The sequence below is a fragment of the Drosophila hydei genome, unplaced genomic scaffold (genome assembly GCF_003285905.1).
Source record: "Drosophila hydei strain 15085-1641.00,03,60 unplaced genomic scaffold, DhydRS2 tig00000060-arrow-pilon, whole genome shotgun sequence".
Lineage (NCBI taxonomy): Eukaryota > Metazoa > Arthropoda > Insecta > Diptera > Drosophilidae > Drosophila > Drosophila hydei.
This window is the reverse complement of record NW_022045656.1, coordinates 1,096,940-1,109,440: the sequence shown is the minus strand read 5'-3', so window position 1 is coordinate 1,109,440 and position 12,501 is coordinate 1,096,940. Positions and strand designations below refer to the sequence as shown.

Below are 12,501 nucleotides of genomic sequence, written 5' to 3'. Positions count from 1 at the left end.
TACTGAAACTATTTTGAATTTCAATTTACATCAGAACAATCAAGATTAATTTTAGTATTATCGATAAATTGAAATACACTAACAACAGTTTGGAGAGCATTGCACTGTTTAGTAACAGCATTTCTTAAACATTTAGCTGTGCTACGAGGGCTTGCATTAACAATGCTATTATCTGTTATATGGCTGTTATATTTGTTAGTGAAACTCGTCAGTCGACTGTTTCTAGATGAAGCGTACGTGTCTCGCGCGTTCCGATCTTGAAATGAATCTTAAAAAGCAGTGCTCACGATAATTATTTTGTTTAGTTAAGCTGAAGTTTCTGCGTACCGGGCGCAACAATAACGCAAAGAATTGTGGCAGATAATTTTAGAGAAGAAAAACTAGATACAAGATACCAAATACGCGCGTTTCTTGGTGTGTATGTGTGAGTATTACATTATGTACATATTTGTGTGCGTGTGTGCATTATGCTAACTGCTGCTACTAAGTATGCGAGCGCGAGCGAGATAGTGAGTGAGAGTTAGAGTGCAACATTGTGATTGTGTGGCAAGAAGAAGCAGAAGAAGCAGCAACGCCAACGCGCTCCCCTTTCGATTGTGTCTGTATTTGTGCCATTGGTGGTGCCTGTTACTCTTGATACGTTTCGTAAATTGACGCCATGAAAAAATCTTCACAAAATTTAATACTGGCCAGAGTTTTTGTTTCGACATATGCACAAAAATACACACATACTCTCATAATCACGTATCTCTATCAGTTTATATATGTATATATACATAAATATGTATTTATGAGTGTGTGTTTGTTTCTATATATACAACTCTTGCTTAATTGAGGATCCGTCATCGCTTGGTTTCGAGTTTATTTTTACTGCTGAGTTTTTTGTGTCAGACCTCAGGTGGCGCTAGCACCTAGGTATGACCAATGTCCAAGGTATTCCCCCAAAAATTGCAAAACTCGTGCCCAGAATTACGAGGAAAAAATCTGCAGCTCAGCAAATTTGCTTTTGTTGTGCCTTTTCGGTTGCCATAAGAACAGTTATATTTCGTACAACTGGGACGCGCAAAGCTTGCGTGTGTGTGTTTGTGTTCGTATCAGTGTTTGTTTTGTAAAAAATATTTCAACACGCAGTAGCTGAGCACCGATTCCCGTTATAACGTCGGCATACATATGTATGTATGTAAATAAATAAATTCCGCGTTCCCACTTAGTAAATATTCACATATATGAAGTGTGTGTGTGTGTGCTCGTGTGGTTGTGCATTCTTCTGTTTTTCGATTGCTTAGCAATTGGCGCACATTGCCTACGACCCGGCGCATTACTAAAATATTGATCTTAATTGCAATTGCAATACGAAAAATTTAATTGCTGCCAGCGTCGATGCTCTATTACTCATGCATGCAGTTTCTGCTAGTACCCTTCTCCACTCTCCTATTCTGTCTCTCTTTATCTCGCCTTCTCTCCCTACCTCTCTCTCTCTCTCTTCATCTCTATCTCCTAGGCTACAGTGGTTGTTGCCCATAAAAAAGGAAAATGCACATAAAAAACGTGCAAAGCATGCATTTTGTGTTTGTTAACATATTAATAGACACTCATTTTGCAGTTTATACCAGTTTTGTTGTACACCAACACATGAATAAAGTGTTAAATATTGTTAAGTATATGCGTGTTGTTATTGTTACGGCAGCAGCCGTATCAAGTGTTGTTAAGATGCAAACAAAAAAGCTAAAAAGCAATAATCGTTTAACAAAAAATGCTAGAAATCACTAAACCAAACAAAAAAACACTGTGGAAACTTGCAAAATGTTTATAAAATATAATTAAGAATAAGTAGGACAAAATTGTAGCTGTTGCATTATACAATTCAACAAAGTCAACTTCCCGGGCTTGGGTAAATCTATTACAAATGTCTACAATTAAAGAATCATTTGGTAAGACATTTTACAGAAATACCTGAGAAGTTAGAAGTATTGTAGAAAAAAAGTGTCTATATATGGTGTTTTGTTGGCTACTAAGCAGCTTATCAACATTTATTTAATGTTTTAAAAACATTTCACATTTAGCTATAAAAAAGCCAAACTGGTACATGATGCATCATCGAGATCGAAATTGCCGCGTGTTTGTACTCCCTCGCTCGCTCTCTTTGTCGATGCGTGCGCTAGTGTACCTGCTTGTGTATATGTGTGTGTGTATTAATCGCTGTGTCTCAACTCGTTGATTAACTAGTTTTATTTGATTTTTGCTGAATGTCAATTTCATTGTAAATTGCAAGTGGCTGAGGCATTTTTGCTACACTAACAAAACAACAAATAAAATATAAAAAAAAAAACAAGTTGCAGTTGCTGCTTGGGGTGTTTACCATTTTTGCATGAAGGTCAAGTGCCTCCGTATCCGCCCCTCCCCTGTTGTTAACGTATTTCGTGGGGCAGCACTAATTGCTTATTGCTTGTTTACTTTTACTTCGACATTTCGGTATTTCGGTATTCGCATGAACATTCGAAACGGGAGCGAAATTTAACGGTAGCTGGTCCATCCTAAAGGGGAAAGGATTGATCGTGTTGAAAATCGCTAGTTGCTGCTTGCTGCTTTGAGTAGTCCACTTTAAGGACAAGTGAGGCGGCGAGACGGCGGGATAGCAGTACTGATAGGCGGCTGCAGCTTTGTGTGTGAATTTGCGATCAATGGCATCAGTTCGCTAAATAATTTGACCTCTTGAGTCAACCATTAATATACAGCTGCTGCTTGATTCTATTAGCTGAAATATAGGGTAGTTACACACAAGAGGCCTCTCTGCTTGCATTTATGAGTGTTAAAAGCTGAGATCTCTGCTGCTCCTCTGCTCTGTGCTCAGTGCTCTGTATGCGGCCATACTTGCTTGAGTGTTAAATCTTTATGGCCACACTGGCAGCGACAAAAACTCTAGAGAAGGTCACGGTTATATACAAAATAAATTGAAACGACAAGAAAACCAGACTTGAAACTCTTGTATTTGTGGTTGGTGTTGCTGTGACTGCTGCTGCTGCTATGAGAAGACATTTGCTTTAATCGAGGTAACGTGCCAACGATCGCGATCTCGCTGCTCTAGACAGACACAACTATATATATATATATGTGTGTGTGTGTGTATTTGTGTGTGTGTACATATAATAATACGCATATATAAACGTGCATAGATTTTGGCAGACATGCCACTCCCTTTCAGTTACAATCAGTACCACGAAATATACACATTTACCTACACATACCGTACATAAAAAGATATTAACGGAAGTACATTCACCTGATCAGTTGAATGAACACGCGCAGCGTTGCTTTAATTTTACTTCTACTTTTTATATATTTTTCTCTCCATTTTTTTCGCTCTTGCTATTTACGGCTGTCACATTTTATGGACAGCTGTTTGTTTTTCTTTTTCTGGTTTTTTTGCTACCTGTCGCTAGGGTCCACTCACGTGCAAACAGATCATAAATGTGGGAAGCACGCGCTTGTTTGCATTTGATTGCATTTAGCTATCATGCCAAGTGAACAATTTAAATTAAAAACCGCCAATCGGGCGTTCAAGTGTTATAACTTGTGCTGCGCCTGTTATTTCTCACAATCAAAAGACGTAGTTTCAGCTGCATTTGCATTCCCAAGTTGATGCGATTCAATACTTTCTATTTATTTATATTTAGAGTTTAAATAATTTTCTTGCTCATTCAACCATGAACTGTAATTGAATTGCATTATTTGGTATTTAAAATTTAAATTTAAAACAAAAATACTGATTGCGTCAGTCAGTTTCAGTATTTTTGTGTACATCTGCTAAAGCGTTAATAGTGACTGTTATCTCATTGCTGCTCATCTCTATTGGAACTTGCTAAACCTGACCTGCCACAATTCGTTACTGACCAGCACTGCTGGTGTTTGTATTCATACAGGATGGTAGGAACCGTCACATTTGCAACAGACATTCCATAGCTATGCAAGAACTATTTTCTAAGTATGGAATGTCGGCTAATCGAAATGTTACTCCAATTACTTCTGTTATACATATTGCAGCTATAGCAGTTCACGTTTGTCCCACTCACGCTCATCTCTAACAGAGCTTGTCTAAACCTGACCTGCAGCAATTTGGTACTGAACAACACTGTATTTCCTTGGTTTATTTACAGGACTTTTAGTTATCGCTTTACAGCACTGATCCAAAGAACAGCTGAGCGGCAATGCGAACAATATGAATGGCAAAGAACAAGCAGCAGGCCGGGAATTCAAGCGCAATTCAAATGCCTACGCAAGTTTGCCAGTAACAACATCTAAAGCAAAACGTAAACAACAGCAGCAACACGAACAGCAACAACACCAACAAGAGTCGTTACGCGAGCCAGAACGATATGGATTATCACACAGCTTATCCAGCGAATCGATGAAACAGGCGTGCGACTATTACGACGATGAGCCAAGCGACGACGATTTGATTGAGATACAGCAAACGCCGCAAAGTTTTTATCAACAACACCAGCTGCAACATCCGCATCTCCATTCGCATCCAATTAGCTTTAAGATGCCACTGTCTTTGGACGATGAACGAGATGCATTCTGTGACGTAAGGCAAGAACCACCCTTGAGCACACCCGTCAAACAGTCAGCGGTTGTGCCGGATGAAGCGCTAAGTGTGTTAAACGAACTCGATGCCATACTTGATGTGCATGGCGCATCGCAGCTCAATGGCAACAATTCCACCTGCGACACACCATCCTCCGATGATGACAAGGTCGAGGACTATCTCATGGACCTGGACAACTATCTGGAGGAGCTGGACAAAGAGGATCCCCTAGCCATTGCGACTAGCCAGTCAACCTTAACGCGCAATCCCACACCCACACGCACACGCACCCTGCCCCTGAGTCGCAAGCGCAGGCAGCATAAGCCGTCGCCAGAGGACGCGCATCCAGTCGTCGATGCTGAGTTCCAGCGTGGACATCAGATGAGGAAAACCTTTAGCTGCGGCCTAACACCCACAAGCATCAATGGTAAATATCCAGTGCTCAGCACGCACACAGCTCTGATGTAATTACCGAACTATGCCTGATTCAATCGGAAGCTTAAAACTTTTTAAAGGGCAAAACTAATGAATCATGGTCAATTCAGATTTTTCAAAAAGTATTGTGTGAAATGAAATCAAAAAAAAACAGAAAAAGATTTGTTAAGGATACAGAGGCTCAATCCAGCTGGTAATCGAATTGAGAACAGTTCTGATCCAATGTGGATCATCAAAAGTTTCGATTAGTTTTCGAATATCAACCATCAAAAGAAAATGAATAAATTAACTAATAACTAACGGCATTTGTATATAACTCAATTTTAGTATAACTTTGCGAAGTATTTTTTAGAACTAATTAAAAAGTTGAAACTAAAACAATGCGAGCGAATAGTTAATGACTTCTGTATATAGAGTTAAAATCCAGCTGACTATTTAGATTGACTGGACTGACTGGTCTGTAAGACCAGAAGTTAATAAACATTTATGGAGACATAGGAATATAAAGAAAATAAAGTGAAAACCCAGATAGGAACAATTCGTTAATCCAGACTGTTAAGAAACTGCGTGTTAGATTTATGATTTTACCTCGACCGACTCTCGCCGGATCTTGGAACTGGCATCGTATAGCACATCACATCACATTTGCATATCAAACTTTTCAGTCTTTAGCTCCGATGCTGACGAGAATGACACTGACACACATAGCCGAGTCTATATAATGTCCACGCCAAGCGGCCAAAAACTTTCATTAAAGAGACAAAGCTGTCCATAACGTTTTGCCCGATCAAATACATAAATACCTTAAGCATGCATAAATAGCTTAAGCAGTTCATGAATAAATTTTAAAGCGCATAATGATGCTGAATGAAGCCATTAAATTTGACTAGTAATTATATGTGGCTAAACCAGTTTAAGTGAACTACTTTTTCATACAATTATCAGACTATGTCGAAAATTTGAGAAAGTCGTACAACAGAATATAAGTTCGTTAACAATTAGCATTCTATCATATTCTGTGGCTCAAGCTAATCATTTTGTACTTTTGCAGGTGGCTCGAATGCATCACTCGAACCCGGCGCCAATGGGGCTGCTGAGGTGGACGTTTGGAGGCGGCAATCGATGCGACGCGCCATGGGTAATGTGGAGGAAACCAAAGCCGGAACAGTGGACGAGAAGGAGCAGGAGCAGGAGCAGGACGAGGAGGAGATAGCTGAACAGGCGTCGCACTCCAGAGCGTTGCTTGTGCAGCTCTCCAGCTGCGAGCCGTCGACTGACAGCGAAATGCGACGCAGCTTCTCGCAGGGCGATTGCCAAGCAGGACAGGAGATGCTCACCGAGGCGCAGATATTTCACAATCTCTTGCAAAACGAACAGCGCACAGCGCGCGCTGTCAGCGAGCAGCTGGAGCAACGACCACGGCAATACGGACGCCGTCTCGAAGGGCATCCGTCCATGAGTCCGGCACGTGGCATCGGACTCGTCGCCACGCCGCTTAGTCGCCCGCAGAGTGCGCCCGCGCAAACGCAACAGCCAAGCGAGTTGCGAGAGACGCCCACGCATGCCATGATGTCAACTCTTTGCTCAGAGCTAAGTTCGGCTCGCTCCTCACGCATACCCAGCCCCGTTTCGCTGGTGAGCAGCAACAGCAGCGGCAGCAGTAGCGACAGCTCCACAGTCAGCACGGCAGCCGACCAGGATCAGCTGGAACTGGCGCAAACGCAAACAACGATGTGCAGCGGAAGCAGCGGAGGCAGCAGCACAACGCCATTGGAGCCGCAGCTGATGCACGAGAAATGCGGCTTCAATAGCCAATGGCCACATGCAGCGAGTCGCACGCTCGCGCTGCTGGGCTGCATTCTGGGCGTGTTCAATCTGTGCCGGTTTGCAGTGCTCACCATCAACTATGGTGGGAACTTTCTACTGCAGTTTCTGCTGCTGTCTATCATATTTGGGATACCCTTGTTCTGGCTGCAGATGTGTTTGGGCGCCAAGATCAAAGCCGGTCCCGTTTCCATGTGGAAAATCAGTCCCATCTGCTCCGGCGTGGGCATTGCTCTGATCATGGTGCAATGCTTCCTGGCAATCTATTCAACTGTCGCGGTCGCCTGGATACTCGTCTATCTGCGCGATGTCTTTCCCTCGCCCATGTACGCGCACAACGTATATCGATGGCAAGAGCAGCCGTTTCCCTATCGCTACGATGCAGCTAACGATACGGGCAATCTTACCAATACGGTGGCCGAGTATTTCAATATCGTGGTGCTGCAGCGCCTGCATCTGGCCAAGCATCTAGACGTAGGCGGCATGCGTTTCCATGTGAATGATCGGGTAGGTGTAGATCATGTTTGGTGTCCAGTCCTATTTATAATCAGCTAATGATTTATTTCCTTCAGCAGCTGGCGGCCTGCTTGGTCCTTATCTGGGCGGCCGTCTTTCTGATACTCTGCAAGGGTCTCAAATCCCTGGGCAAACTGACCTTTCTGACCAACACGTTGCCCTTCATGGCACTCATCGCTGTCACTGGCAAATTCGTCAGCATTGTGGATCCAGCTAGTCTACAGGTGTGTCTACCTTTCTACTGCATAGAAAGCCGTGTGAATTATAATTACAACTAAAAAGCTGGCAGGAAAGGACTGTTAAGTATTGAAGAGTTCATATGAATGGAACTCAGATTGAATCAAAGACAATAATAATACAAATCTATATATTAAGAGACAAATACCAAACAATTAAGTTTTTATTTGTATAGATATAGATATTAAATTAAAGTGTGTAGTGTAGGCTAACAGCTCAGCTTTATATATATTATTTTTAAGACTCTCTCATTGCTTTAGTAACCCCCTGTTTTGTGTCTTCCCTTTCAGAACGTTTTTGCAGCTAGTGATTTTGATGACTTTTTGGTAAATTCGAATTCATGGACAGCGGCCACGCAGGAGACGTTTCTTACATGGGGTCTGCTGGGCGCCTCGGTGATAGCTATAACGAGTCGCACCCATGCGAACGCCAGCAAGTTGACGCTGCGACGCGACGCAATACTCGTCGTTCTGCTCACGCTGCTCGGCTTGAGTCTGGTGGCGCTTCTGGCGCTCTGCTGCGAGCAGATACTACGACAACATGGCTATGTTTATGTGCCTGGTTCGTTTGGTATGTTTCAAGGCAACATCAATTGAAATTTTTGGCTAATTCTTTGTTATATGTTTGCAGAGACGCCGGAGTCTTATACGTCCGTGTATTCGCTGCAGGCGCATCCCAATCCGCAGCTGCTGTCCTATCCTCGTTCGCTGGTGCCGCACTACTCCTCGTTTCTGGGCGAGACCTATCGCAGAAACAAGACCATATTGCACATAGAGAGCGGGTTTCAGGCGCTGCGCTTCATTACGGAGTTGCTGCCCGCTGTGCTGTCGCTGGCTAGCGATGCCGTCTCCTGGGTCTGGGCCGCTGTCACCTTCGGCATGTTCGCGGGCTTTGGTTTGGCGCAGCTATGCGTCATGTGGAAGCCCATTTCGAGCGCACTGGGCAACTCGACGAGCTCGGTGCTGCTTAGTTGTGTTACTGGAATGCTGCTGAGCATTCCGTTTGCTACCGAAATGGGCATCCCCATTTTGTACTATGTGGACTTTCTGTTGGGCGGCTCTTGGTTTATACCCATCATTTGGGCCGCGCAAATATTTGGCGTGTTTCTCATACGCGGCCGACCCTACAATGGCGACGATCTGGTTAATGATCTGCACATGTGCGGCTCCATGTCTGCATTCTTGGCGCTCTCCTGGAATGTGCTGCTGCCGATTGGCCTGATTACTCTCTCAGTGATTGATTATAAGGCATCGCTGTCTAATCAGTTCTATTATTGGCGCGGCAAGTCCTATTTCAGCTATTGGAGCCGCAAAATGGGCAGCCTCATACAAATTGGCATTGTGCTCATCATACCCGTAACGGCCATTGTGCAGATCTATCGTTATCTGACCAACGGTCCCCCAGATATACTTGAGGTGCGTCCATTTAATTTAAGCTCAATGCAAACTCTATTTCTGTGTTTTGTACTTACTCGCTTTCAGCGCATTCAACACTTGTATCGCCCGCCCGAGGACGGCGATACTTTGCGTCGTCCCTCCGCACGTCAGCGTTCAGCCTTGGAGAGACGAAATGCGTCCGCACAGCAACAGGATACTGTTCAACATGATGCACAAAACGATGCGCCGCCTAAGTACACGCCTCCACCATCCTACACTACAGCAACGGGAGCTCGTTTGGCCAAATTGTTGCGCCAGAGCATAAGACGCAGTGTGCGAAGGTTAGAGGCTTTTAGCAAATGGGCTTCAAAATATAATGTGGGCAGATTGTTATAGTAATAATTAAGGTGGACGAAACACATTCTGATTATTAGTTACCAGAAACCATTTAAGATGCAATGCCAAACATTATTTAAATTGTTCTGTAGATAGCTCTAAGACTAGAGTCCTAACTCAATGCAGTTTCAGTTAATGATAACGATAAAAAAATCTTTTTGGGCGAATCCGGTGTAGAAGAGGCATAGCTAGAGCACCTATTGAACAGGGGCAATCAGTATATAATGGATTTATTAAGATGTATGTAACAGGCGGAAGGAGGCATAGCAGACCCCCTAAAGTGTGTATATTCTAGAGCATTACAGCGAGCTTAGTTGAGGTAGCCTTGTCCGTATGAATGAAAGCTTTGCTCTCAGAACATAGACGTGTTACAGATTCAATTTTTTTCAACTCCAGGCGTCATTGGGTTTTTGGCAAGGCGTTGACAAAGGTGATGTGCGCTGCCGAGGAGATGTTGGTTCGAGTCCTGAAATCTTAATGTCAGTTTTATTTCTTTTCTTATGCTAGACACAAGCCATGGCAAATGTTTAAAAACTCAGATTGAACGGGACTCAGGGTATCACCTAGTCGAGCACATCCGAGAGCTTTTTCTTGTTTTCTATGTAAAAAAAGTATTTAAAAATCGTGCCCCATCATAGTAATTATATCAAGAAGGTTCATAAATACTTATTTTAAAATACAAAATTCAAATTGCGAAAGAAATTCGATAGATAAAATTTAACCAAGTCAATTTGGAAATGTTCAAAAATATGTATAATGATAAAAATAGATGTATATCTTAATTAGTTAGTTTATTAATATTCTTATTTAGAAAACGTATTAGATGTGAACTTTGTTTTGGAATTGCCTACTTCTGATAGACTAGACTAGGGGATTTTGGAGTTCGGTCTTTGTTCAAGTGCTATTTAAAGAACTTGTTTTCCAAGAAGTGCCTATTTATGATTGAAACCATTTGAGATAGATTCATAATTTATCTGTGTATGTTTTGTTGTATTTTTCAGAGTCCTCGGCGATTCATCTAGTCGCGCACGTCCCATACTCTCCTTGGATGCTGAATCGCCCTCGCCCGTTGCACCGCCAGATTACCTGACAATATTGACAAATCCTTCGGGCTTGGATGCCACTGTCGGTCCGCCCACTGATAGTCACAGCAGTCCGGAGTCCATTGAGATTGGGCAGCGGCCAAGTAGCTATGCGCAGCGGTCACAGTCGCTGGGCCGTAAAATCCAGAGGGTTGCGCCTGCTTCCGCCTCGGCCTCGGCGACAGCCACTTTGGAGCGTGGCAGCAGTAGCAGCAGCCACGCAGCTCAACGTCCTTATACGGCTGAGGATGTGGTGACCATATTGCGCTCCTCGGTGCGCCATCGACCGCCGCCGCGGCAAAGTGTTGGCTCATTGGCTACGACCCTGCCTCGTCCACCTGCCATGTCCACGCACCTGGAGGACGCATCGTTTCGTTCGATAGAGAATCTGGTGCTCAATGCAGAGCCGCCGGACCAAACGCCAGGCGTGGACGTGGGCGTTGGCGTGGGTGTGGGCGATACGGAACAACATAATAATAATACATCTGTGATTTAATGACTAATATATATCGTATCGTATCGTATCGGATCGTATCGGATCGTATCCTACCGTACATATAATATATACTACATACATATACATATAGACTATTCTACTGAGGATCACATATCTGCTTGCTTTCTTAGACTTGATTAGCGCTAGTTCAATACGAATATTTGTAGCTATGTCGAATAATTATGTAATAATAAAGAACTAATTAGTATTTGATGATAACGACAACAAACGAAAATAACAAACAAAAAGTGCATTTCAATTTGTTTCTAAATGCTCTTTTGACCAAGGCAGCAGCCGAGGCGGAGAGAGCGAAGTAGAGTGAGAGATCGCCAAGCCTGCTAAGCGTTTGATATTAGGAAATGTCGTAGATACAGCTTAGGCTAATGCAAAAACGAACGACATACAAAATATTGCCTAAATAAATAGATTATTTACCTTTCAAACTATCTTTTATTATTTTGCAGAATACCATCGTGTATATTGGCATCAGTACATACATACACATATTTGTATATTCATACATACACATGCACATACAACATACAAACATACTGTGCCTACACATACACACACACATGTATATATATATATATATATATATATATAAATATGTATGCATATGTATATTTCCCTGCACGCATACTGCTAAATAAAAACTTATGCATGTATAAAAATATGCATACATATATATGTAGATAGAACGCACAAACATACTATGGATAGATACACACACATATAAGTATATATATATAAGTATATATATATACACACACAGAGATAAACAGAAACTCATGCATGTATATGCATGCATTCAACATGCAAACATACTATCCCTACACACATATACATATATATATTTCCCTGCACACATACATACAACCCAGTGATAATAAAGTTCGCTGCTTAACTTACATATATATGTGTGTATATAATGCAATATCATAAGTAGCAGCAGAGATTTCCCGGCATTGCCTGGCCTAAATCTATTACTTTGTCCTAGCAGTTAGTTGGGAAAAACATTTATGTATTTAAAAACAATCTATTTTAGGTAATATTCAATTCACCCAATATAATACATGCAATAATTTCTTCTAATTGGACTTCCAAACTACCCTCTTCACAATAATAACTCATGATTAGAGAAAACCAGATCTCCGATCTGATGACAATGGGTCAGACTACGTGCCCGGCGGTAGTATGCGGTGCTTTTGCGCAGCCCGAAACACAAATTTAAGCCGATTAATAAACGTGACCAGCCAACTTTTAACAAAAAAAAAAAAAAAGGAAAACAATTTTTGTAAAACGGAAACTACCCAACAGCAACAAAGAAGAAGAGGAGGAAGTAGCATAGTGCTAGCGCGTCTGTTAAATTGCAGTTTAAGAGGAATACTTTTTGCATGCGTGTCTGCACAATTTATCTAAATTTTTTCGTTTTTAACTGGCACAATTCTATTTTTCTATTCATTTTTCGCTTAGCTAATACTCAATACTTTCAAATAGTCACGTGCGCGCCAATTAGACAATGAGAGTTGCCAGTGTGTCGAAAAGAAAAAA

The 12,501-nt window shown here is 42.2% G+C and overlaps 1 protein-coding gene across 3 annotated transcripts; it reads left to right on the top strand.

Annotated features, from left to right (window-relative positions):
* The first annotated feature begins 239 nt into the window (after nucleotides 1–239).
* On the top strand, nucleotides 240–11,341 carry LOC111599698. 3 transcript variants are annotated; one of them, XM_023315422.2, is made up of 8 exons: nucleotides 240–424; nucleotides 4,155–5,012; nucleotides 6,072–7,351; nucleotides 7,420–7,584; nucleotides 7,888–8,167; nucleotides 8,228–9,012; nucleotides 9,079–9,314; nucleotides 10,371–11,341. In XM_023315422.2, exons 2-8 carry the CDS (start codon nucleotides 4,217–4,219, stop codon nucleotides 10,945–10,947), a joined length of 4,119 nt encoding a protein of 1,372 aa, XP_023171190.2. In that variant the 5' UTR covers nucleotides 240–424; nucleotides 4,155–4,216; the 3' UTR covers nucleotides 10,948–11,341. The 3 variants fall into 3 exon arrangements, with proteins under 3 accessions (XP_023171190.2, XP_023171188.2, XP_023171189.2); XM_023315420.2 differs by having other exon boundaries at nucleotides 7,417–7,584; XM_023315421.2 differs by lacking the exon at nucleotides 240–424 and adding an exon at nucleotides 3,026–3,050 and having other exon boundaries at nucleotides 7,417–7,584.
* The last annotated feature ends 1,160 nt before the right edge of the window (nucleotides 11,342–12,501 follow it).

Bases quoted from the DNA above. Each gene is read 5' to 3' on its own strand.
- LOC111599698 (XM_023315420.2), top strand. From the start codon at position 4,217: ATGAATGGCAAAGAACAAGCAGCAGGCCGGGAATTCAAGCGCAATTCA. The intron at 7,352-7,416 runs GTAGGTGTAGAT...TATTTCCTTCAG, and splicing joins GTTTCCATGTGAATGATCGG to CAGCTGGCGGCCTGCTTGGT. The intron at 7,585-7,887 runs GTGTGTCTACCT...CTTCCCTTTCAG, and splicing joins TGGATCCAGCTAGTCTACAG to AACGTTTTTGCAGCTAGTGA.